Source organism: Mustela nigripes, chromosome 7 (assembly GCF_022355385.1).
Source record: "Mustela nigripes isolate SB6536 chromosome 7, MUSNIG.SB6536, whole genome shotgun sequence".
Classification (NCBI taxonomy): domain Eukaryota; kingdom Metazoa; phylum Chordata; class Mammalia; order Carnivora; family Mustelidae; genus Mustela; species Mustela nigripes.
In genome coordinates this window covers 123,489,766-123,516,455 of record NC_081563.1, presented here as the reverse complement: position 1 = coordinate 123,516,455, position 26,690 = coordinate 123,489,766, and the positions used below count along the sequence as shown (strand labels likewise).

At 46.3% G+C, this 26,690-nt stretch overlaps 1 protein-coding gene across 12 annotated transcripts in view; it reads left to right on the top strand.

Moving 5' to 3' along the window:
- Positions 1-26,690, top strand: part of PTPRT (protein tyrosine phosphatase receptor type T) — a 1,054,416-nt gene that overhangs the window by 617,081 nt on the left and 410,645 nt on the right. For all 12 annotated transcript variants that reach the window (XM_059407029.1, XM_059407023.1, XM_059407028.1 and 9 more), the window contains exon 8: positions 22,839-23,135. In XM_059407029.1, the coding sequence (XP_059263012.1) occupies positions 22,839-23,135 (297 nt within the window). The remainder of the gene's footprint in view (positions 1-22,838; positions 23,136-26,690) is intronic.

The window sequence follows — 26,690 nt, the reverse complement described above, 5'->3', positions numbered from 1 at the left end:
TTTGTCAGTGTTGGTGCTGATTACATGAAACATTTGTTTGGTGGAAATTTACCAAGATGCTTATTTTTTATTTATGGTACTTTTCTGCATGTTTACGTCAGTTATAAAAGTTTAAATTTAAAAAGTTAAAAGAGTAAATAGATAAAATCAAAGTTGGGTTCATTAAGAAAATGTAAGGACTAACATTGGAAAATATGTTAATGCAATTACCACATTAATCAATCCAAATAGAAGACTCAAAGCTGAGTAGATGCATTAAATCATTTGCTGGAATTAAAAACCCATTGATAGTAAACTGAAAAAAATCTCATAAATCTGGGAATAGAAGTTAACTTTCTTAATCTGGTAAAGGGCATCTTCAAAAGTCAGATGCCAAGCATTAGAATAAAGGATGAAATTTGGGGCATCTGGGTGGCTCAGTCAGTTAAGCTTGCTTCTCCCTCTCCCTCTGTCCTCCCCCCCCCCCCTTCTCGTGCTTGCTCTCTCTTGCACTCTCTCTCACAAATAAATAGATAAAATCTTTAAAAAAGAATAAATGATGAAATATGTAAATGGTACTTTTAATACCAGGAAAAACTGAGGAAAGAATATACCAATGCTACTTTTTTTTTCCTTTAAAGATTTTATTTATTTATTTAACAGAGAATGATCACAAGACAGGCAGGCAGAGAGAGAGGAAGAAGCAGGCTCCCTGCAGAGCAGAGAGTCCGATGGTGGACTCGATCCCAGGACCCTGAGATCATGACCTGAGCCGAAGGCAAAGGCTTAACCCACTGAGCCACCCAGTTGCCCTGAAATTCTTTTTAGAGCTAAGCTTTTTCTTCCTTACTGGAGTGCTGTGACTCTGAAGGCAGCGCTGAAAGAGGCTCTGCACATATTTCTTAGAAAAACTATTTGTAAATGGTCTGTGTGTCTCCTGTTAGCTGCCAGAGAATTGTTTGTTTGTTTGTTTGTTTCTCTCCCTTCTCCTTTTTGATTCTTTGAACATAAGGGGTAGGATGCCACATGCAAGGACCTGTGGAATAAGGAGGGAAGGTGTAGGTGCAGTCCTTCCACTTGCCTGCTTCTTTCAGGAGCTGAGCAGATGCCCTGGAATAGGAAATGTGAGTGCGCAGGTGCAGAAGGCACTGTCTGATGAGCAGGCAAAGAGAGGCAGTAGGTCTCAGTTCCCAGTAAGAGTGCTGGACCTGCTACAGATGTACCCAATGACATAGGACAATTGGAACAAAGAAAATAGGGCATGGAGAACTTGGCATTTTTGTCCTGGATTATTTTTTGCTCTTGAGTTTGGATGGATCATCTCTGGATCTCATTGTCCTCAACTATGAGAGAGAAACTTGGACCTTTGATTTTAAGTTCTTTCTTGCTCTGACAGTTTATGAACCTAACACTCAGGGACCTCAGACTCCAGTGGGAACGATGGGAAACGTACAGAAGTATTTAGAGTTGCTAAGATAACAAAGCCTGGTATCCAGTGAGAGGTACAGACAATCTTGGGAGATCAGAAGAGGAACACCCACTTATGTCTGAGGAAACGGGAGGTTTGTAGGAAGTGACGATGCTACATTTAACCTATTTTTCTTCTGTTTTCTTTTTTTCTAATTAGAGAAGTAATTTTTGCTCGTTATAGGAAATTTAGAAATCACAGAAGATTGGAGGCAGAGAAAAACATTTATTCTACATACCCATCCTGCCAGCCAGACATCCAGCCATCCAATTATTTGACTACCTATTATGTGCCAAGTGTTGTTCTAGGCACTGGAGAAATAGAAAAACAAATATGCAAAGTTTTTTTTTTTTTTTTTCATGTACAATCCGTTTTTCAGGCTAGGGTAGGGGATATCAGGAAAGTAAATAATTCTATAAATTCCATAATGAATGAGATAATTTCTGCAAGTGCCAAGTGCAAGAAAATGAAGAGGATAGATATGGTAGTTAGGGAATGGGTAGGTTTTATTTATTTGTCAGAGAGAGAAGGAGAGAGAGCAAGCACAGGCAGACAGAATGGCAGGCAGAGGCAGAGAGAGAAGCAGGCTCCCTGCTGAGCAAGGAGCCCGATGTAGGACTCGATCCCAGGATGCTGGGATCATGACCTTAGCCAAAGGCAGCTGCTTAACCAACTGAGCCACCCAGGCGTCCTGGGAGTGGGTAGTATTTTTGATTGCAGTCGTGGAGGACCTTTTTGATGAGACATCACTCATAAGCCCACCACTTACAGTTAGCCAGTAATTCCTATGGGTTTCCTTTCTCTGTGTATTTCCTTTCATGGGTGCTTGCTCACCCACCATCCGCCCAGCCCCTGCCTTATGATAAGATGCTTCTCCCCAGCCCCAACTTCATGACTCGTTATAACTAGGACCTCCCCATGCATTGTCATAACGTTTGCAATGAGAAAACTTGTTTCCCTAATTTTGAAAGAGATCAATAAAAACAAATTAAAGCAGAGGATTAGAGGTGCCTTTTTGCCACATTATTTTTCTGAGAACAAAAGATGTAGCAATCTCATCGTTATTTCTCCAGAGGTCTCTAACCATAATATAAAGCCATTTAGTGCAGCTTAACATGGTAATAACTCTCTGCTTTTCTCTCATTACTCCGGGGGACTGTGGGGAGGGAGAAAAATACAGGTAGATAAAAGGGTGGGGATGAATGGGAAAAGCCTACATCTCCTCATTTAAAAGATACTATAAATTGTATCTAGATTGGCAGTCATCTTAGGGTGGGACTTCTCTGGAAGGAAGCAGGAGAGAATCAGCGATGTAGGGGGTGTGTGTGCCTCCCTGGGAAGTGGGGAATTGAGACGGAGTGGTGAAGAGGAAGAAAGGAACTAACAAGAAAGGCACTTGGACAGGGGTAAGGTGTTGCATCTAGGAGTGTTCGTAACCTGGGACAATCACAAAAGGCTGCTCTGCTTCAGAGTCCAAGGAATGAAAGAGAGAAATCCATCTGGTAAGAAAGGTAGAGGGCTCTCTTCAGGAGTCCCCAGGGTCAGCCACAGGAATATGAATTGGATAGATGTGTTCAGGAACTGTCTAACTCCCTCCCTCTCAAGGCTCTTGTGGGCTCCGTGAAACATTGTATATAAAACCTCTAGCTCAATGTGGAAGACCAAGGTCTAGCATTGGGATTAGACACATAGGCCCTGGAGTCATCACCACCCATCTCATATCCTAGCTGGGAACCCTCTCTGAGCACCTGTTTCATTAGGATTATAATACTTTAGGATTATAATACCTACATTAGGATTATAATACCTACCCTACAGGGTAGTTGTGAGGATGATGACATGGTGCAGATACTGTGGTTAGCACAGAACCTAGAACTTATGTGACTAGAGCTCATTAAATGCTAATTTAAATAATGATAATAATGGAGAATTTCTTAAACTAAAAATGAGCCCTAAAAATTCTCCTAACCTCTTCCTTTTGCAAATGAACATGCCAAGTCCTAAAGGAGAGTCACTAAAAGCATAGACTTAACAGACACATCTACATTTACATGTCAGCTCTGCCTCGTGCTGGATGCATGATGTGGTCATTGCTGCTAGTCTCTCGGTGTTCTCATCTGTACAATGGGACATTTGAGACTGGCAACTGTGAGAAGTAAATGCAGTCTAAGCAAAGTGCTTAGTCAGGTGCCCAGCACACAGAATTTAAAATTTTACATGAAATGGATAAGCAGTCACAAATTATGGTTGTTGTGATGGCTATGACCATCATTCTAGATGGATACAACTTAATGACCAGATTAGGACATCAATGTATTTAAACAGAGTATCCAGTAGACAAAAATAGAGATGTCATAGATCTGAAAAATATAATTCACAAAGTCAAGCTTATGAATATATTGGCAAATTAATATTAAATAATTTTAATACAGAGAACCCTACACCCAAAGAGAGAAAATACATGTTTTGAGCGTGTACAAAATAATCACAAAATAGAATGTGTTAGGCCATAAGAGAAACCCAATTAAGTTCTAAAGAATCCATATTACATAGACGATGTTCCGCAACAGTTCTACAATAAAATCAGACATTAATAACTAAGGGACAGCTTTAAAAAAATCACAGGATTTTGACAACTAAATAACGTATTACTAAATAACATGGGTTAAAAAGGAAATCACAAAGACTCATGGAGTGAATAAGAATGAAAGCAGAGCCTGTGTCTATTGTAGAACAGAGCTAAAACAATACTTACAGGAAAATCTGGAGCTTTAAATCCATTTACGGGAAAACAAAAGTTGAAAACAAATGAGCTGGATATACAGATGGCAAAACACCCATGAAAAGATGTTCAGCATCATTAGCCATTAGGGAAATGCAAATGAAGACCAGAAGATATCACACCAGGCACCTGTCTGAATGGCTGATAGAAACACTAGTGATGGCACCAAATGCGGAGGAGGATGTGGAGGATCCAGGTCCCTTGCAGGAGTGTGAAATGGTCTACCCCCTCTGGAAAATGGTTTGTCCATTTTTAAAAAGATTTTATTTATTTATTTGACAGAGAGAGAGAGATCACAAGTAGGCAGAGAGGGAGGTAGAGCGTGAGGGAGAAGCAAGTTCCCCGCTGAGCTGAGAGCCTGATACGGGGCTCAATCCCCAGGACTCTGAGATCATGACCTGAGCCGAAGGCAGAGGCTTAACCCACTGAGCCACCCAGACACCCCAGTTTGTCCATTTCTTAAAACTAAAAGTGAACTCACCCTATGATCCACCAGTTACACTTGCAGGCATTTATCCCAGAGAAATGAAGACATATTCACACAGAAACTTGTGTGAATGTCCATAGCAGATGTGTTCTGAAGAACCCCAACCTGGGAACCACCCAGATGTCCTTCAGTGGGTGAATGATCAAACCACTGGCGGGCCACCCAGACCAAGAGCTCCTGCTTGGCAATGAAAAGGAGCCGACTACGGAAAGAAGCACCAAAATGGGATGCAGTCATGGGGATGATGCTGAGTGGAAAAGAAAATCTCCAAGCCTGACATACATTCTCTTCAGCTCCAGCCTCGAGATCATAAACAGATGGAGAACAACTTGGTGGTTGCCAAGGGTTTCAGGTGGTGGAGAGGAGAGGGTGGCCTGTCGAGGAAGAGCGTGGCACAAGGGGCCTTAGGCTGGAACACTTCTGAGCCGTGATTGTAGTGGCTTTTACCTAAAGCCATGCCATAATAAAATGGCATAAAATTAAACACACACACTCACAAATGAGTGCATGTATAAGTCTGAATAAACTCTGGACTGGGCCCACATCCATTTCCAATTCATGATATTGTACTAGAGTTACGTGAGTTACTAAATTAGGAGTGCCCCGGTGGAGGGTACGTACGTCCTTCCTGTACATTTCTTGGTAACTTTGTGTGGATCTGCAATTATTTTAAGTGCTAAAAAATGAGCCAAACACTCAAGGATATCAGAAAAAGCCCCAAGAAACAAGAGGAGGGAAATGGATACAATAAGGATCAACAGTAATGGAGAGGAGTTTAAAAGAATGAATGCTGATTCTGTGAAAACAATCCTAAAAAAAAAAAGCAGACCAATAAAAAAGATGCAATGAACACAAATATTAAAAAAAAACACCAAGAATATAATGGCTATTAAGTTTGGAACTTTACATTAAGTAGATCCAATTACGGGAAAACATAGAAGGACAAAATTGGCATGAGGAGAAAGAGAATGTTGAAATGGACCAATAAGATGAAAGAATTTGAAACGGTAGTCAAGTCTTCTTCCTCAAAAATGACAGGCCTGCGTGGATTAAAAGTGAGTTTCACCAGACTTTTAAAGAATACTGAATTTATAACTTATGTCATTTCTTCTTGAAAATAAGAAAAGTTGTTTGGCTCCTCTTGTGAAGTTACGGGATTCTTGACACCAAAATCCGATAAGAATACAAGAAAAGAGAAATACAGGCCCATTTCATCTATGAATATATAGAAAGTGCATCCTAACCTAAATATTAGCTAATGAACCCAAGACTCTCTTACAGAAATCATAATTGGATTCGTATGAGGCTTATCCCAGAATTGAGCTTATTTCAATATTAGTATAATTTACTACATTAGTATACTAAAGGATAAAAATCACATGATCGTCTCAATCCATGAGACAAGGAATTTAATAAAGGTTGGTACCAATTTATGCAGTCAAATGCTCTACCCCTGAGCTATACCCCCAGGTTGGTACCAATTTATGATGATTTTTTTGAAACCAAGAAGAAAAGGAGAGGGAAACTGTTTTTTTTAAACTGCCAAAGTTTACAAGCCAAAATCCTACAGCCAACATTCTTCTTAACACGATGCATGCATTCCCTTCCAGATCAGGAATCAAAAAATGCCCACTGTTAGAGTTGCTATTAACATAGTGCTGGGGTTTGGGGCCCACACTCTAAGGAAAGAAAAAGATAGAAGATGTCCAACGATTGGAAAGGAAATAAAACTCATTGTTTGTAGATGGTATGGTAATCCTCCTAGAAATATTTGTAAGATGAGAAGTAACAAGAGATTTCAACAAGGTTGCCAGACAGAAGATCAACTTACAAAAACCAATGGCAAACGTCTACACCAGCAATAATAAACTTGAAAATCTAATCTGAAGCAATGACAACACGAATTATCAAAGAGTTAGGGTTTAACTAGCCTAAGAATCGCAAAAATCTCAACGGAGAAAACTTGAAAACGAATAAAAGACTTCGGAGAAGATCTGAATAAATGTACAAACAGTCCATTCTCATCCCACATTTACCTATAAATTAAATGCAATGTCAACAGAAATGTCTATTGGATTTTTTAAAAGATTTTATTTATTTATTTGACAGACAGAGATCACAGGTAGGTGGAGAGGCAGGCAGAGAGAGAGAGAGGAGGAAGCAGGCTCCCCGCTGAGCAGAGAGCCCGACGTGGGACTCCATCCCAGGACCCTGAGATCATGACCCGAGCTGAAGGCAGCGGCTTAACCCACTGAGCCACCCAGGCGCCCCTGTCTATTGGATTTTTAAGGAACTTGATAAACTTTCTTTAAACTGTATAGAGAAGAATAAAGATGGATAGTTAGCCATCAGCATCAAGGAGGGATTTATTAAAAAAAGAAAAAGAGGACTTGCCCTACCAGATTTAAATATTTTCTATATAAAGCCATAATTATAAAAGCAGTGTGATAACCGAAATGAGTGCCCCCTCCCCTTTCTCCCTCCCCCCATTCTTCCTCCTCCTCCTCCTCCTCCTCTCTCTCTCTCTCTCGTCTCTGTCTCTCTCCCTCTTCATAGAGATGACCACAGGGTGACTTTGCTCCCTCAAGTTTTCAGGGTCCCAGGCTGAAGAAGGCTTCATTACAATAAGTGCATCTAGAGTAGGACAAAGGGAGACAGAGACCAGTCTGACCTGAGCTTTAGAGCTACCCTAAAAGGGACCATCCCTGCTCGTGTATCACTTGAGCAAAGTCAGCCCCGACACACCTAACTTCAAAGGAACTGAGAAGTGTAACCTGACTATGCCTGGGATGCGAGAGAAGTTTGAGAAAAGATAATAGGTCGGTCATTTGGGAGAAGTTTTTTAAAATAACAAAACATCATTTAAAAATTTGGTTGATTTCATTGCATCAAAAATAAAGGCTTTTTATTTATCGAAGACCACCGTGAACAGAATTAAGAGCAAAAAAAAAAAAAAAATTGGAATATACAAAGAAGTCCTACGAATGAGTAGATAATTGAGCAAAAGCTATGAAAGGGAACCTTTTATAAAGGCTTTATAAAGATGAGAACTTTATAAAGTTTATAAAGATGAAAACTAAGGCTAATGGATATATGAAGATATTACCAAGCTCATTAGTCTTAGATAAGAGTACATTAAAACAGCAATGGGGGGCGGGCACCTGGGTGGCTCAGTGAGCCTCTGCCTTCGGCCCAGGTCATGATTCCAGGGTCCTGGGACTGAGCCCCACATCGGGCTCTCTGCTCGGCAGGGATCCTGCTTCCTCCTCTCTCTCTCTGCCTGCCTCTCTGCCTACTTGTGGTCTCTGTCAAATAAATAAATAAAATCTTAAAAAAAAAAACAGCAATGGGTAAAAGACTTTGTACCCATCGTATTGGCACAATTTTTTTTTTTTTTTTTTTGCTCAGTGGTATTTTATTTTTAAATTTTATTTTTTCAGTGTTCCAAGATTCATTGTTTATGCACCACACCCAGTGCTCCATGCAATACATGCCCTCCTTAATACCCACCACCAGGCTCACCTAACCCCCCAACCTCTCCCCTTCAAAACCCTCAGTTTGTTTCTTAGAGTCCACAGTCTCATGGTTTGTCTCCCCCTCTAATTTCCCCCAATTCACTTTTCCTTTCCTTCTTCTAATGTCCTCTCTGTTATTCCTTATGCTCCACAAGTAAGTGAAACCATATGATAATTGACTCTCTCTGCTTGACTTATTTCACTCAGCATAATCTCCTCCAGTCCTGTCCATGTTGATACAAAAGTTGGGTGTTCATCTTTCTGATGGAATATGGGTATATGGACCATATCTTCTTTATCCATTTGTCTGTTGAAGGGCATCTGGGCTCTTTCCAGTTTGGCAACTATGGCCATTGCTATGAACAGTGGGGTACAGTTGGCCCTTCTTTTATCTACTTCTGTATCGTTGGGGTAAATAGCCAGTAGTGCAATTGTAGGGTCATAGGGAAGCTCTATTTTTTAATTTCTTAAGGAATCTCCATACTGTTTTCCAAAGTGGTTGGCACAAGTTTTGTTGAAAAACTGGATATTTCTTTTTGTTGTTTTTGTTTTTGTTTTAAAGATTTTATTTATTTATTTGACAGACAGAAATTACAAATAGGCAGAGAGGCAGGCAGAGAGAGAGGAGGAAGCAGGCTCCCTGCTGAGCAGAGAGCCCGATGTGGGGCTTGATCCCAGGACTCTGAGATCATGGCCTGAGCCGGAGGCAGAGGCTTTAACCCACTGAGCCACCCAGGCGCCCCCCGAAAAACTGGATATTTCTAAGGGTTGCCATGGATGTGAGTCCCCAGAGGACTTTACACACATACCCTGGAAGTCAGTGTTCCTGCTTCTTAGGAGTATCCCACAAGGAATTGTGCACACATCCAGAGGGGGATATGTGTGGGCTGTCTCCTAGAACACAGGCTCTGATTGGGGTGAACTGAAGACGAATGGCGTGCCCATCAGTGGGGGATAGATTTGTCAATTCTGGAGGACAAATGCAGCCCAGGGGATGGTTGGCAGGAAGGACACAGCCACCTGAGCAGACGTCAATACCAGAGTACTGAGCGCTGAAGAGATAAAGGAGACATAACACATTCCAATGTCCATGATGAGTAGACGTGCATGCTATCACATTACACGCATTTTGTAAGAATTTCATTTGAGCAGAGGAACATCTGTGGAACATAGGATGTGGGTCTGTGGAGAAGGGCAATGAGAGTGAGAGGTGTGGATAAAAAAAAAAAAATTAGCAGAACATTATTTGAGGGTTGAATTCATTTCTTATGGCTGCTTTAGCAAATTAACACATAATCAATTGCTTAAAACAACACATATGTATTTTTCCAGGGGTGAGAAGTCTAAAATAAGTCTGCAGGCCTGGGGGAGAATCTGCTGTCTTGTTTTCTAATTTCTAGAGGCTGCCTGTATTCCTTGGCCTGTGAGCCCTTCCTCCATCTTCAAAGCCAGAAGGATGGCCCTCTCTCTTCTTCTCTCTCACCTTCCTTTCTCTCTCACTCAGACCCCTGTGAGCTCATGGAGCCCACATAGCAAATCCATCACTTAATTTCAAGGTCCTTAGTTGAATCACCTCTGCAGCTTTTTCTTTTGCCATGAAAAATAATGGATTCACAAGTCCCAGGTATTAGGACATGGATGTCTTTGGAGAGAGGGGCATTATTTTGCCTGCTGTAGGAGTTTGGGTGTGGGGCATAGGAGAGCAGGGTATGTGGAGGGTTGGGGTCTAAGCAGCTCGTGGGAAGTGAGGACAGCAGAGACTTACCTGACCCAGTATAGTGGGTGGATCAGAAGGTTCATATTGAGATCAAGAAGGATTTCCAATGATAGGGCTGCTTTCCCCACGCCTGTCTATAAGACTTACTACCTCCTTTCCCAGGGACATAGCTCCTAACAGTCCGAAAGCAGGAAGGGCAGGCAGCTGCTACCCCTCATATACCTTCTGGCTGCCATGAGATCTGACCTGAAGTTAGACTGTCCTCCCCTTGGGGGACCAAGCCTATGCAAGGTAAGAAGTGTTGGCTGTCCCTGTTAATCAAAACAGAAATTCATACTGATCGGTGCTACTAGGTTATCATTCAGTCATATTCACTGCCCCCACCTCTGCTTTCCTGGGAGGAGTGACTGTTGTGATGTCAGGCTTCCCCGCATGCCTGGCTTTGACCCATATCGTATTAGTGGATGTGACATGAGGGAGGTCTCAGGAGCTCTTGCAAGGGTTGGCCTGGTTCTGATGCATCCATCATATCCTGAGCCACTGCTGCCCCTTCAGCCTGGGCCCGGCCACAAACACACAGGACGCACACCTGAACACAGCACACAGCCTGGAGTCAAGCCTGGCTGAGCCCAGCCTAGATCAGACAGGCAGATGCATGAGCTCACAGATAAATGCTGCGGCTCTGGAGAGCGATTTGTTACACAGCAATAGCCCACTAATACATGAGCACGGATAATTTTGTTCCAACCTCAGAAGACTCCTAGGTGGTAGTAGTTATGCTGAGCGCTCCACTTTACATATTCTAAAACCAGGCTTAGAAAGGGTAAAATTACTTATTCGAGGTCTTGCATTTCGTAAACAAATTTTGCCAGTCAGGAGGGAGAACGTGGGAAGATGTCAGTTATGTGAGCAAAGCCCTTTGCAGATGGAGGAGAGATGCTCAGTGAGGAGGGGATTGTGCCCGGTGACCCTGGAGATGGGAGCTCCCATGTGTCAGGGGGCAGTCTTAGAAGGGTGAGTCCAAGTTGAATGTCAAGGGGAAGGAGAGTTCTTTTTTTTTTTTTTTTTAAAGATTTTATTTATTTATTTGACAGACAGAGATCACAAGCAGGCAGAGAGAGGAGCAAGCAGGCTCCCTGCGAAGCAGAGAGCCCGATGTGGGGCACAACCCCAGGACCTTGAGATCATGACCTGAGCTGAAGGCAGAGGCTTTAATCCACTGAGCCACCCAGGCGCCTGGGGAAGTACAGTTCTGATATGGAGGGTGATTACTTGCCATGTCTGTAAGAGCCCGTGGTTGGATTGGGTCCCCCAATGTCATGGCCAGGGGCCAACCAGGAAACCCCACGTGTGCATTTTTGGCCATCACCCCTGCTGAGAGCACTGTGAGTGGGGTGTTTCACCGGTGAGTGAGGTAGGCAGGCAGGGGTAAAGAGGTCTTCTAGCTACGGTTCTGCTGTGCTCCCTCTTCTCCTGGGGTTCCCTTCCTGGTGGTTTTCCCAAAGGTAACTGGAGTAGACAGGTTTGCTCTGTCACCTGTCCTTTCTCGATGCCTACATGAGCCCCAAATGAGACCCGAGAGAGAAGGAGCCTCCTTCAACTGACAGTGGTTTTTGTTTGAAATTTTTGCTTCCATTTAATTCTCCTCTTGTACATTTCAAAGAATAAAGCTTTTGGACATCATACAAAAGCTTGGTAGGCATTTCTGGGCCTGCTGACACAGCAGGCCTCTTCAAGGCCCTGCCGCCCTGAGTAGTGTCTGTAGATTAAGGCTATTCCTTGGGAGATCAAGAATGTCCTGAGGTGGGGGGTTCTCAGCTGTGAGCAGCCTCGGCTTTTGTGAAAAGCCCCAGATCTGAATATAAAAAGCCAAACTCTCCAACTAAGAGAGAAGGCAGTAGTTCTGAGTTAGAGAGGCTAAGGGTCCAACAAGGAGATAAGGCTTGTGTTTATTTGTCTGACATATTCTAGAAATAATTTGATTGATACATAGGACTTGACCAGCATCACAGTGATGGCATATCGGCCACGGGGAAGACTGTTCCCTAATTCCACTGCCCGTTTTATTCACGGGCAGACTGTTTGCCAAGGAAAAGGGCAGCGTTCCGAATGCTTAAGGCCTCACCCAGGCCCAGTACTAGGTGGCTTCTAACCATCAGACATGTTTCAGGTTGCAGTCTCTCTCCGGCTTTTCCTTTTGAGTTTCCTGGGGTTCTTTTTGTTCTGCTATTTTTTCCTAAATAAATAGACAAGGTAGACTTGCCATGAATTCAGCGTAAACTGAACGGAAGGAAGCCCAGTGGGCCTCGTGGTCTCCTCTTCACCTCTCTCCCATCCCGAACCTCTTTTCCTCTCTGGAAACTGAAACCATGTAATTTAGAAATTGCTTCTCTCTTTCCAACCCCATTTCCTCTGCCAGCAAAGTAATTTTTAAACATTCCAAAGCTTTTATTTTCAGGCTGCAATCTTGTGCCCATGTCCATTTAATTCTTCCTGGTGTCTGAGCCCCCGGACTGTCACCATGGTAGGAGGTGCGGCCCAACCCCCTGCTCACCAGTTTGACACAAGATGCACTACTGGTTTGAGCCTCCCGTGAGACATACAGGCCAGCTAGGATGTCAGGGTGGTCAGGGGGTCCCCAACCAGAAGGGAACTCTTGGAGAAGAAGGATGAGGACACAGAATGTCCATGAAGTTCAGGCAATGGGGTCCTGCCTGGTTAGCAGATAAATCACACCGCTTATTTTAAGAGAGGATGGCTTGTAAGGAATTATCTGTCATGCTTCTCAAACCAGGATACCACAGTGAACTCACCAAGGTATCACGTGAGGGCATTTTAGATTTTAATCTTAAAAGATCATGAAATACAAGTGTCCTCTGTCTAATACCGTATAAATGACTAGGTAGAGGTGGTCCACAGTTTCAGCATTAGACTAAGGTATATTGTATCTTTGCACTCTATCTTTGCAAACCTGGCCTTCCAGTAGCTGGTATGATGAGAAACAAGTATCACACAAAAGTCCACCTGGAGCAGGAAATAGGAGTGGCTTGTTCAGTGCTCAACAGATACATACGCCCCAGTAGCAAGTAACTGTGGATATTACAGAGTGACATTACAGTATTTTGTTTTTTATGTGTATTTGTTTGTGTGTATTTTGTTTTTTGGGTGTACTGTTTTCTCAAACCTTTATTATGTTGTAGGGTATATTATTTATATCCAATTAAGTTGTTTGGACTAACTAATAAACGAAACTGTTAGGTGTTTCTTTGGTTAGGAACTCTATGAAAAGTTACCCCAACAGCAAGGATAGTGTGACCCAAGCAAGTTTGGAAACCTTCTGGTGAACGAGATATAAATAATTGGCTGGGAAACCAACAAAGTACAAAGGAAAGGTGAAGGTATTACACCAGTGTAGCCACTATGGGAGGTGGGCACTGCCAGGGCTGGATAGAACAAAGAGAATGGCCTGGAATCATAAACAATTGAAAGAGTGGAAGATAGAGCACTTGTGGTGGGTGCTGGTGTCTCTGAGGCTGGCTATTGAAATGTTGGAGAAACTGCAGACCAGATCTAACTGCTGAGACAGACTGAACTTGCCCAGGGTGAAGGAGTGATGTTGGAGTGATGCACCTAGAAACAGGAAGCCTGCTTGTCCCCCCGTGGGGTCCCTCTATCATCCTACATGGGCAGGGAGGAGCATGGAGCCAGGTGTGGGAGCAGAGATCCTAACCCCATTAGCACAAAACAGGAATGTTTGGAGCAAGAGAGTGGCTCGGTAAGCAGCCTGGGGTCCTTGGATGGCAGGTGCATGGCCCTAGCTGATGGGTCCTTCTGGACCCTAGGTTGTATCTGCCTCTTGGTTTCCCATCCACGCTCCAAGCTGCTTAGCTGTAGGGCTGAGAGCATAGGGCTGTCGGAGCAGCCCTCATCTGCCCGTTTTATATCCTGGCCAAGGTCATGGATCCCTTTAAAGCAGGAACATGAAGCAGCACAGTTAATCCAACTGTGGGTGAGATGAGCGTTTGAGAGCAAGTCTTCCCAGAGCAACTGAGAACCCAGGGGGTGAATGGAAGCTGGAAGAGAGAGGTAGGCATAGAGGGAGGAGGGAAGAGTGACAACCTTCAGGCACTGTATCAGCGCCTGTGTTGCCCTGGTGTTTCTGATGCCATATCTTGGTCTCTAACTCTCATTTTGTCGATTAGCATACTAAATGTCAGAAATTGTTTCAAATTGTAGTTGAAATCAGGGACCTGTTAACTAGCATAATAATGAGTATTATTAGTGGACTCGCATTAGTGAAATTGAAGGTATTCAAAATACGTGGACTGGCCAAAATGTTTTTAAAGCTCTTTCTGGACATATATAATGAAGAAGAACCCAGCCTTGAACTTACGGTGATTGATTCCCATAGAGCCCTGGTCACCCACTGGAGAAGGAGTATTCCTGGTTTCGTGATGCAGCTACAAGTGTAATTGATCTTGGCCCTGGAACAGAAGTAGAAAAGGGGCAGCCCTGGTGTTGACTACTGATTTTTGTAAATAAAGTTTTATTGAAACGGCCACACCCATTTGTGTGCCCGATAGTCTGTCTGCCTCGGCACCATGGTAACAGAGATGAACAGTCGTAACAGAGACTGTCTGACCTGAGAAGCTTAGAATATTTACTACCCAACCCTCTTCCAAAAAAAAAAAAAAAAAAAAAAAGAAAGAAAGAAAGAAAGAAAAGAAAAAGAAAAACGTTTGCCAACTTCTGCAAGGACAGATTTCTGGGACTTCTTTGAACTTTACAGAATAGATGGTTTGACCTCTTCTGTGTCTGCTCGCTAATAGACATTTGTGTAATAAGTGGTCATCTATATAGCAGAGTTTGGCCTAAGACTTGCTTTTATTATAACCTAATAATGCAGTTGTGGGGGAGTCATTAACCTTCACTCACCTCAGATTTCTTTGGTGGCTTCCGGTGTCTATGGAAAAGAATGTGAGGGCTGTGCATGAGTCATGATTCAGTGGGCTCAGAGGAGTCTCCAGAGCTCGGCTGTGTCTTTCTGCCCTGTGCTGTCCAGAAGTCTGTCACTCCCCCTGCAAAAAGGTGCTCCAGACTTCATCGTTCCGTTCATCACAGTTGTTGTGTCTGCATCTCCTAGAGCACGAGTCTCATGAAGGCAAGAACTCTTATTCACATGCACCCCTAATGCCTGTCCCATCTCAGAGGTTCAAGATGTGTTTGTAGAAATAAGGCATAGAGACAGCACTATCTGAAGGCACATTAATGGAAACTCTCGGCTCCTAACTACAGTTGGTTAAAAGCATGAACCCAACAACCCACGAGATCAAGACCCAGGCCAGTAACCTATAGGATTCCTATTTTATCTCAGTAGCTCCTCTGGCTGCCTCCCTTCTGAAGGTGGGAGCTGTATCTGAGGGAGCACAGCTGTGTCACATACCACCCAAGAGCTTGGTGGAGACTCCTTCGCTCCCCTTAGAGCCCTAAAAGGCAGGGGTACCTCCATGTTCCGCATAGGAAAGAAAAAAAATGCAGCACAGATGCTGATGGGACATGTAACTTGCTTTAGGTGCAGGTGTTCACAGAGCCAGTGTTGTTCTTACGACGCCGTGGCGTCTCCAGTGCTCGAGAGTAGTTTTTCATTAATTAATGAGCCAGTAAACACATACAGGAGTTACCTTCTTTATTTCACTGCTGCAAGAAGGTAGCAGTCAGGTCACCTTCTCACAAGGTAACATGTTCCAGCCCCGCAGGTCTCCGTATATCAGGATGAGTAGGACCCAGTGACCCTGGCTGGTGAGTGGACCAGCATTTCTCCAAAGAAGCCTCTGGATTCCTGTCCTTGCCTCCTTCTATAAGATGTCCATAGTAATAGTCAACAAATTCTTGTCCACCAAGCATCTGAAATAAATTAAAGAAGGTAGTGGAAAGTAAGCACGAGAGTGGGTTTGGATGATGCTGGAAGGAAGATGGATTTTAATTTTGTTCCTTTTACCTTTTTCTCCCTTCGTGTATCATTTCCATGCAGAAATTGCAAATTAACGGTCACATCGAAATATCTGTCAACGTATTACTGCTCTTGCAGTATCAAATTATACTGGCAATAATGTTTCCAGCTGCCTAGGACTCCATTGCAATTTAATTTGAAAGGAACTCAAATTGCATCTCCAAATGGATAAAAAATTAATTTTACATACAAGCTATCCACCTCCACATTTTCAGCCCCGTGCCCCAAATTATTTCAATGTAGGTTCAACTTTGAACAGGACATATGTTACAGCCAACTCCGCATGCAAAGATGAATAAACAGAAAATTCATGATTTGGAAATCTGCTTGGCTGCTCTTTTTTTAATAAGATGTTCTGCCTTGATTAAGGTCATTAGGAGATTCTACAGCTATTGCCTTTGACAGCAGGAATGGAAGCTGGGCCCGCATAGAACAAAAAAGCCACAAATTCTGACTTCACCACATAACACCCCTTCACAATTGGAGTGTAAAGAGAGCCCTGATTCACCCCCTTCTTTTCTCCTGTGGCGGGGAGGAGCTTAATTCTGGTTTGGTCTCCAGCCATCACCTACTTTGTATATTTACTCTTTCCTCAATTTATGTATGAAGCAGCCATGTGTTGTCATTAGGAAAATGAAGAGATCTAAGGGCTCACAAGGGAGCAGGTGAACGTGAACAGAGCCTGTAAACGACTAAGCTGCAGTGTGATGTGGGGTACGGAGGAGTTGAGCTACTGGGCTCGAGAAAACATGATGGAGGCAGCCATTGCACCTGGGCAGGAAGGCTTTTGGAGAAAGTTACAAGGAAAGGGTGGCATGGGCACTGGGCCTGGAATCCGTTGACCAGGGATTTGCCAGTGGCATCTCAAGCCGCAGGTAGAACATGGACAAGAAGATCAGGGAGGTATGGGAGGTTCTGGATGCGATGTTTGGCTTTCCAGGATTAGAGGCGTGAGCCGTGGGAAACAAGGAAGGGAGTTTGAACGTGGAAGGGTACAAGCTGCAGGTTGGGCTCAGGTATTAGGTTGAAAATGGCACTTCAGGAAGGACTAGTAAATTAGTAAGATCGGACATGCAAAAGAGGTCAGGAGGACCAGCCTGCCTTTCAGAGGCAGCTTAGGAGTGAGGGGGCTTCTGAAGACATGAGTCAGTCAGTCACACACAGCCCCACATGCACTCCTGTCCCTAACCTGTGCAAGAACACACTAGGGTCTGGGGCCAGAACAATCAGAGCCTGGTGGCCTCCTTCCTTCTCCTTTCCTCTCACTCTGTCGTCCCCACCCCCTCCATAAAGGCCTCATGCACACCTGTGTGGGGACTTTAGTCCTCATGTCCAAATTCTGCCCACTCCCCCGAAAATAGCCATTCTTTGCTTACCCCTTGGGCCTAGCAAGGCACACACATGGGCTATAGTTTGGGGAAGGGCAGACCAAGGCAAGCGGTTCACACAGGCCCTGGAAATGAGTTGGAGGTACTGGGGCAGGGAATTCCGGGGGTCATCAGGTACCTGGATGCTGGTCCAGAACAGGAAGCATGAGATGCAGAAGGATGCTTTAAAGGCCCACTGACTCCTGCTGCAGGAGAAGGGCTCCTTAATGCACGGGGCTCAGCACAGGGCTCCTGTTGCCAGGTCTAAGAGCAGAGAGAAACTTTACCCAGAGGCCAAGCCACCTGGATTTTCCATCAGAGGAAGATTTTCCAGCTTTCCCCATAAGCCAAGCTGTACTGTCTTCCCACTGTTTGTCTTCTCATTGGCCTGGAGGCTGTTACTTAGGAAGGTCATGTGGGTGTGGCCTTCTCTGGTGGCTGAAACCACCCTAGGCTCCAAGCTTGGACATATTTTTCCTTGGGGGGTGTAAATCCAACAAACCAGTCTCCACTGCACACACAAGGCTTTCTCAGCAGTTTCCACCTTACTTGCATCCATCCCAGTGTAAACCCAGGCCTCTCTGTGCTACAGACAATTACCGGAGCAGAAGCTGGGTCTGGAGGCTGAGGTTTAGCAGGGAGAGGTTGGACTAAAAGCATGAATGCTGCCATCAAAGGTTTTGAAAACCAGTTTCCATCGTGCGGATTTCAGGACACTCTTTTAGCTTAAATGCAGAAACAAATATGTTCGCCATAAAGGCTCCATGACATCGTGACGGGGACAAAATTGGGACTGTGGAGTCAGGGGTCCGAGCTCAGTTCCCAAGAACAGGTCGCCATCTGTTCATTGCGGCTTAATAAACGCAACCCGGGCCCTCGACAGACCTTGCACCATGTGTTGGGGCTTGCTGGACAAACAGAATGTGGTCCCTGGCAGCCTGGGAGGAGTGACAGATAAATGAACAAGCAGTTCCTAGAAAGCATGACAAATGCTGAATGGGCCGGACACCTGTGCGGAGTGCGGTGGGAGCCCAGAGCTGGGGACTTGGCTGTGTGGCTCTGGGTCAGTCATGTCCCTTCATTGGCCTCAATTATTTCCCATCAGACAGTTGTGTTCATCATGCAGATGCTTAGCCCAGGGTTGCCCGGTCATCAGTAGCCACTGTCTTTCCCTTTCTGGAGTAGGAGTTCTCGAAATTTCCAAACACTTTAATCCACACCTGTCTAACCCACAGCTCTACCGGAGGTCTTGCCTTTTACATGGGAACGGAGTCTTCCTTGATCTTCTTTAATTTTCATACTCTGGAAAACCCCAAAATTATGCCTCAAGGTTAACAGTAGCACATGGGACCATAGTTCCCAAATGCCTTCTGCTTCTGGTCCCTGTGTTCCCAGGTGGTATTTCAGTGGTCCAAGAGAGACATGCAGATTTCTGCTCTTTTTTAGAATCTACAGGAGGTCCAGACCCTTTTTGTGTTATTTTGAGGACCTTGTTGAAGTTCTTAGAGTCACATGGGGAACAGTCACACGGGGCTCCTGGCAACATTCTGCCCCCTATACCCCCCCATCTTCTCCTGTTCAATCCCAGCCAACATGTGGATTCATTTTTCTCTTCCTCTGAAGGCTGAGCGCAACTGATCCCAAGGCCTTAGGGAGGCAGCTTGTGCTCCAAATAAACTTCTTAAGGCTTTTCTCCAAAAAAGTTCATTTTATCTAAGAGGAATGCCCACTGTTAGACAGAGGCAATTTTCTCTCTCCCTTTACAGCTCATTTTATACTCATTAACAGCCCTCTGAGATTAGTGCAATAATTTCCACTTTATAGACAAGGAAATGGAGGCTCCGAGATGAAGTACCCTTGCCCAAGGTCACACAGCTAGTGAGCGCCAGAGTCTGGCTTCAAGCTGTGCTCCGCCACTGTTCCCTGTGGCCTGTCTGAAGAGAGTGGCCTTGGCTTCAAAGGAAGCAAGGAATGTTCCTGGTGCTCTGACCTTCCACCCCTGGGAGGCGTCTCTACTGCCTGGTGGGCATTCACCATCCCTTCCCTTCTTGGAAAAGGCGCCTCTGCCTGCTCCCTCCTTGAAGAAGAGCAGAAAGGTGTTTGAGGACACAGATGCCCAGGTGAGCTGTGGGGAGAATTCTGGGGAAGCTGAGGCCAGCAGTGGGAAGACAGGCCAGTGGTCAGCTGAGTTCCAAGTGTGGCTGAGTTCCGCATTGCCCTCTCCAGCAGGCCCCTGGTTCCCGAGGGTCAGGCCTTTCTGCCTTCAGTTTTCTGCCTCCTCCCAGCATCCTGCCCAGGTGGCTGCCCGTCCGTGCTGACTTGGTCTCCGTGCCCTGTGGATCACAGTGCATCACAAACACAGGGGCCCTGGCCCCTCACAGACTTCAGATCTCAGCCGTGCGCTCACTGGGTGGCACAGCCCACAGAGTTCCGCTTTCCTCCGCGATGAGACTAGTGATGCTTTCCTCCCGGACGGTGGTGAGGTCTGCAAAACGGGACGGGGCATCTGGCCCTTGGCTTGATATACTCCCTGGGGCCCATCCAATGCGTGTCTCTGGGCTGCACGTGGGCTGCTGGGATGAGCAGACAGCACCTCTGCTCTCACACCTGGGGCTTACATTCTAGCAGGCAGGGCCAACTTCTGAAAAGCTGCCCACTGTGAAACACGAATATGTAAAGATGCAGTGAATGAGAGGAGAAAGAAATAGCCACTGAGCTCTGCCCAGGAACTCAGCAAGGACATCTTCACAGAGGAGACAAAGTGACCAGGGAGTGAAAGCAGGAGACGGTATGGCCCAGCTCCAGCAGGGAGGGGGCGGGCAGCAGGGGGAGCGCAGGAGAGAAGGTGGGAGAGGCCGGCTCTGCTTCCCTCTTGGGCAGACGCAGCACCTGTCCTGACTCTCCAGACCCCTCTGGTCAGGCGAGGCTTCTGACTTCACACACTAGGCATGCAGCCAGGTGAATAGAAGCTCTTGGCCACTTGCTGGTCTTGCTACTCTACACAAATTCCTGGACCTGTCTGGACTTTGTTTATTCATCTGCAAAGTGGGGCTGGCAGTCAGTCCCTCCCTCACAGGGTCACAAGAGGGACCGGTTGACAGAACCCAGCACTAAGTCAGCTGGCTATCAACGGTGTTTTGTTTTTATTGGTTCATTTGTGCTTTAAGGACACGTTGGAGATCCCCCCAAAAATATTTAACGTGGGCTGTGGTACATCTTAAGATGTTTAACAAGATGGATAACTCTTGGATTTAAAAGGGTCTTACATGTTGCTGTTCTCAGTCTCTAAGGAGATGAGATGAGACAGCCTGGGAGTGATGGTCTTACTGGCGTATGGCGTCTGTTTTGAAGGCCCACCCAGAGAGAGTGAGGTCCTGATCAGGGCTGGGAGAGTTCTGGCCTCTGGATCTGCAGAAAGGCTCCAGCTGGGCGAGGCCGGTGGGGATGGACAGACTTCCCAGGCAAGCAGCTTCTTGCTCATCCTGTGCTTGTACATTTGTCCTCATGCCCTCAAGATTTGTTGAACCAATTGGCCACACCACATCATAACCTCCCCCACCCCCGACTATGGGGACCACACTTTTCACCTTATTCTATGTGGGCTCAGCACAATGCACCCTCAGCAACAGCTTGTTCAATGTCACATTTTCAATGTCACCCATTTGCTTTTGGAACGCTGGCTCTCTTTTACACAAAGGGCCTGTGAACATGAATAATTGGGCTGTACAAGTGACCGTGAACTCCACAGTCAATCCAGAGCCAGGCCGCTCGCTGTCCCCAGCAGCATGGGAGCAGTTCTGAGCTAGTTTGCCAGGCTCCCTGACATTTCTGGGCATCCTTCTCAAAAGAAGACTGCTTGGAAGTGTGTTCCTTGGTAAGGCTCTGACACCATTCACAGCGCATTTTTCCCTATAGGAGCAGGTCAGGGAACTCAGTTTGCAACGAATCTCGCCCTCTTTCTTACTGTTACATTGGCAGAAGGGCAGCCTTATCCCTAAATGCTCTTAGGGGACAGGATGCTAATACCCCTAAATTCGAATACCCCTCAATGCTCTTAGGGTGGTAGAATCTGTTATTTTGCATAAGGATGCTTCGCGGCATAGCCACTTAGAAAACCCAGGTACAACTCTAACAGCTCTGCAAACTCTGCCTCCTTTAGCCATTCCCCGCGTCCCTCTACCCCTGGTGAGGTTAGTACTATTGTTATCTGCATTTTAGAAACGAAATAAAAGATGGACCCAAAGAAATGACAGAACTTGGCGAAGTCCTATGGGTAGTATGGAGGGAACATACTGATTTAATCTTTAGCCTGCGCTTAACAACTTCCAGCTCAGATAGTCAACACAAGAACTTCTGGGGATGCTGATCACAAAAGAAGTTATGCTTCTATTATAAGAAATGCCTAAGTTTTACAGAAGGATTTCACACGTGGGGATTTTTGTTTTAAGTGTTCAGTTTGTTATAATCTGTTTTGTACAAAAGCATCTATTCTATATGAAGTATAAACAGAAGATGGGTGCTAAAATAAGACAGCCAGTGTTATATTTGGGGGTCTGGGACCACATGGGAAAGGATGGCACGCAGTAGAGTGTGAAGGCATGACCATATCTGTTCCTAAAGTTGTGTTTATTTATTTATTTAGAGAAAGAGAGTGTGTGAGCAGGGGGAGGGGCCGAGGGGGAGAGAGAATTTCAAGCAGACTGCTCTGTGAGCATGGGGTCTGACGCAGCGGTCCATCTCACAACCCTGACATCATGACCCGAGCCAAGATCATGACCTGAGCTGAAATCAGAGAGTCAGACACTTAACTGACTGAGCCACCCAGGTGCCCTTGATTTTGCTTTTAGCATGATGGCTCTGGAGGGGTCCATTTGGAAAAAATTAGAAAGAAGAGGAAGAAGGCCAAGGGTTGTCGTTGGAAGCTACGGAATGATGAGCCGTGTTGTCAGTGGAAGGAGGGGAAATTGCAAAAGGTAGTGAGCGGCACCTGTGACGGTGTGGACAGACCGAGCACTGGGCTGGTGGCTGGATTTGCAGTCTGTGCACCTCAGTGCGGTTAATGAGAGTGAGGGGGCTGGTCTCCCAGTGGGAGAGCCTATGGCTGGATTAAGCATGAGGCAGGTCAGAACTCCAGCAGCCATCTAAATGAGTATATCCCTGGAGTGTTGTGTGCGCTGTTGGCGGTACTCAGGGTGGTATTCGGGGGTACCCTGATGAACCTTTAAGCATTCCACAACTTTGCATTTTTTAATGGTTAACATTTATGTATGCAAGTGATTCGGGTTTCCCCTTTATATAGTTACATGTTCTTTTAGAGGCATGCAGTTATGTAAGAAAAAAAGTTTGATTTACAGAAAAATGTTAATTAAATTATATTCTCTGTGGCCATAGTCATGAAGGCTGTGGCTGAGCTAAGTCTGGAGGGCCGGTCCCCCCTGTTTTGGGAGAACGCCCCCCCACCCCACTTCCCAACGGTCCTCAGAACCCCTGTGTTTTGCTTGTGTGTCTTGCAGACCCTGTGCACGGCCCGCAGAACGTGGAAATTGTGGACATCCGGGCGCGGCAGCTGACCCTGCAGTGGGAACCGTTCGGCTACGCGGTGACCCGCTGCCACAGCTACAACCTCACTGTGCAGTACCAGTACGTGTTCAACCAGCAGCAGTACGAGGCCGAAGAGGTCATTCAGACCTCTTCCCACTACACCTTGCGGGGCCTGCGCCCCTTCATGACCATCCGGCTGCGGCTGCTGCTGTCCAACCCCGAGGGCCGGATGGAGAGCGAGGAGCTGGTGGTGCAGACAGAGGAGGACGGTGAGTGGCGGGGGGTTGGGGTGGGGGCGTTGTGCTTCGTTGGGGATGGACAATGCTGAACCTGTCCCAGGGGCCACACCTGTCAGTGATGCGGTTTTCTTTCTTCCTCTATCTTTAATTTCCTCCTCTGTAGCTGCCTCTTCGCCAGAGTCTTTAATGAAGGGCATTGCACAACTCCAGGGAGCGCTGTGCCGGTAGACTCAGACTCACACTCCGATTTGCCCCATCCACACCCCCACCCCTCTTCTCACTTGGTAGCCCCTTCTGTGTCCAGTGTTTAGCCACACCAGGACCTCCCAGAGAGGCATTGTGGATCATGTCATTTCAGTGCGTTGAGTCTGGGAGTCAGACCACTCCGAATTCTGCAGGAGTTAAAATTTAAAAATACATGTAAATTTCATAGCACAGGCATCAGATGCACCCAGAACCAAGTACTGGCCCAGATGTCCGACAGGCAGCTCAAACTCAAAATGTCCAAAAATGAACCAGTCTCCCCTTCCATACTGATTTCTCATTCTGTGTTCCCCATGTCAGTGAACTGCTTCCAGTAGACCAAAATAAAGACCTGAAATAAGCCTGGGGACCCTTCAGTTTATCTCCCCAGACCCACCCCACTCCCGGCCCCCACAAGGTTCTGATGAGTCAGTTCCATGCAGTTTACCTCCCAGCGTGCCCCCTACCTTGAGACTCAGACACTTCAGAACCACGTGTAACTTCTAGAACATATAACTTCCCCACCTTCTGTCCTTGCCCATGCTGTTTCTCCTGCTGCCATGGCCTCTCCCTCCATGTCTGTGAGACAGGCTCTCTTCATCTACAAGTTTTAGCACACATGCTGCTTCCTCCAGGAAGCTTTCCCTGATTGCTCCGAGCTGACTTGGGCATTCCCTCCCAGGCTCCCAGTGCATTTTGCATGGAACTCCACCATAGCAGTTATCTCATTTCTGGGAGGACAGAATTTGCTGGTTCTAGGATGTACCTAGAAAACACTTCTCAGTGGCTGTATTTCAGTTTTCCTTCCAGCCATACTCTCTCTGGCTTTGTGGGGACGTCTTTAGTTATGTCTTTGGAATCAGACTGGGAGGGATAGATTTAGGTACAGTGATGGATTAAGGAAGCTTTCCCCAGGGAGTCTAGGAAGGGAGGTGAGGGCAGGACAAGGAAGAGGAGGAGGATAAGGTGCAACTTCAGACCATATCCAGCGAAGGGGGCGAGACCTGGTCAGCAGGAGAGCTCTTCAGGGAGCTCATGCATCACTCTTTCCCCCGATCAAGGAAGGGAGCAGTCATCGTGGTCAGGGCTGGGATGCAGAGGGAAACTTGGCAAGGAAATGCTCAGGAAGTGTTGGCCGCCTGCACACGCAGATGCAAGGTGGAGGAGCACCACGGAGGGATGGGACAGAATGGTCAGAACGCTGTCCTTGTCAGCCACCCGAGGCACATCTCCACTTGACCCAGGCAGACTACAGAACTCAAGGCAGAGCCTCTCCATGGCAATTCCACCTAACACTCTTGTTTCACATAAACAAGTTCAAGGACCCTGAGTGATGGCCCCCGCTGGGGTCCAGCCCCACATCGTCCCCTGTGGAGTCCCCTAAGGGGAAGGAGGAAAGTGTGCCCGCCTCTGCTCATCCTGTCCCCCATTGGCCTTTCCCCAAATCCTGTCTTAACAACTGGAAGTTTTACACAACCCACCTGCAGACCCTTCGTGACCAGCCTTTCACTTCATCCTCACAGTGTCCCTGCAGACTCGGCTTCTGTAGACAGTAACTGCAGTGGACACCAGCCTCTGTCACCTTGGCCCCCCACCTTCCTGCCTTGCAGCGGACCTCTGACCTCTGGGGGGCACAGTTCTCCTCCGGATCAGCCTTGTCAGGTGACCGGAGTGCCTTGCTTCCTGTGAATCCATTCTCATCCTACCTCCAGCAGAGGACTGGGCATCTGATCTGGGCTTCCCTCTGCACCCCGGGAGCTGTGGCCCTTTCCCTGGAGGGCTGTGCCATTTCAGAGATGCACAGCGCCCCCTCCAGCAGGTACAAGGACTTGCAGCTACAGAGGCCAAGCTCTGGAGCAGCACACCTGGGACAAGCCTCTTACCCCCTTCGTGCCTCGGTTTCCTTGCCTCGCAAATGCAGATCCAAAGAGTGGCCCCCTGATAGGTTGTTATGCTCACTGAAAGGGATGGTATATAAAGAATTTGGAATGCGGTCCCCTGGCTGACTCAGTGGGTAGAGCACGTGATTGTTGATCAAAGGGGTTATAACTTCAAGCCCCACATTAGATGCAGAGATTACTTAACAATAAAATCATTAAAAAAAGAAAAGAAATTGGAATGACGTCCAGCAGACTGTAGGTCTTCAATGAATGTGGCTGTCACATTTGAATTAAGCCACAGAAGAAAAAAATGTCTTGACAAAGGATCCTAGAGCACAAGCAAGGCAGAAACCAGCAGCCTGCCCTAGGACACCTCTCCAGAGCTCTAGACATGCGCTCCAACAGCTGGAGAAAATCTGACCTAGACTCTTAAGCTGTGGTGACGCCGTCAGCATGTGATCTGAGAAGCGGAGCCAAGGCAGGAAGGGTGGTTCCATGGCAAGCGATTATGAGACCTCTTGGGAGGAGCTGCCACTGTTGAAACTCAGCCTGGAAACTCAGGGGTCCACGGGAGTGCTAGGGTTTAGCGCGGGAGCAGCCCCGGGTGCTTCCTCCAGGATGCTCTGCAGACATCGGGCTGCTTTGGGAGGGTTACCTACATGTGCAACAGCAAATCCCAAGTCCCGTCTTGAAGCCATGCCTCAACCTCTCCCTTTCTCCTTCCGGTCACCAGGCAGGGGAAAAAAATCACAAAGTCTTTATCAAAATAACTTGAGAGCAGCAATGCTTTGAAATTAAACTTTAATTAAACACCATTAATAAAACATCAATTCCTCCTCTGCAGAGACATGTGGACATTATCATATTAAAAACACCCACATCCAAGACAGCAGTCCTCTGTCTCACAGCGAGAGGACCCGCGGTGTTCAGGGAAGATTGCCGAGGAGCACAGGCCCCTCTCTCTGGTGGGATCCACTTCCATTAAGGAAAGGGGCACCATTCCTGTTGACGGGGAACTCATTCACCTCAAGGGCAGGCTGAGGACAGATCGTGGCTCCAGTGGATTAGCTGAAACCCCCCTCAGGGAGCCACAGAGCAGCCTCTCAGACTGAGCTGCCTGGATTCACGCTGCTTTTGTCTCTGCTCCAAAATTGTCTTCTGGGGAATTTGTAGAATTGGCAATTTCAGTGCCCCAGTGCCTTTGAGGGCTTACAAAGTAATCCATCCCTGGCGAAAGAAGCTCATGGCCACTGAGCTCCATTGCATCCGTTGGGAAGCAGCTAGGAAACTAAATGGGTTCTTTATTTGTTCTTTTTTCACATATGACTCAGACAAAACTGTGGCTTACTTATTCAGTGCTTCCTTCTCTGCCTTTCCCTAGACCGCAGTCACGATTATGAAATGGAACGTATGAGACCTTGAACCATAAATGCAATGTTGATAATGGTCTCACTTTGGCTAC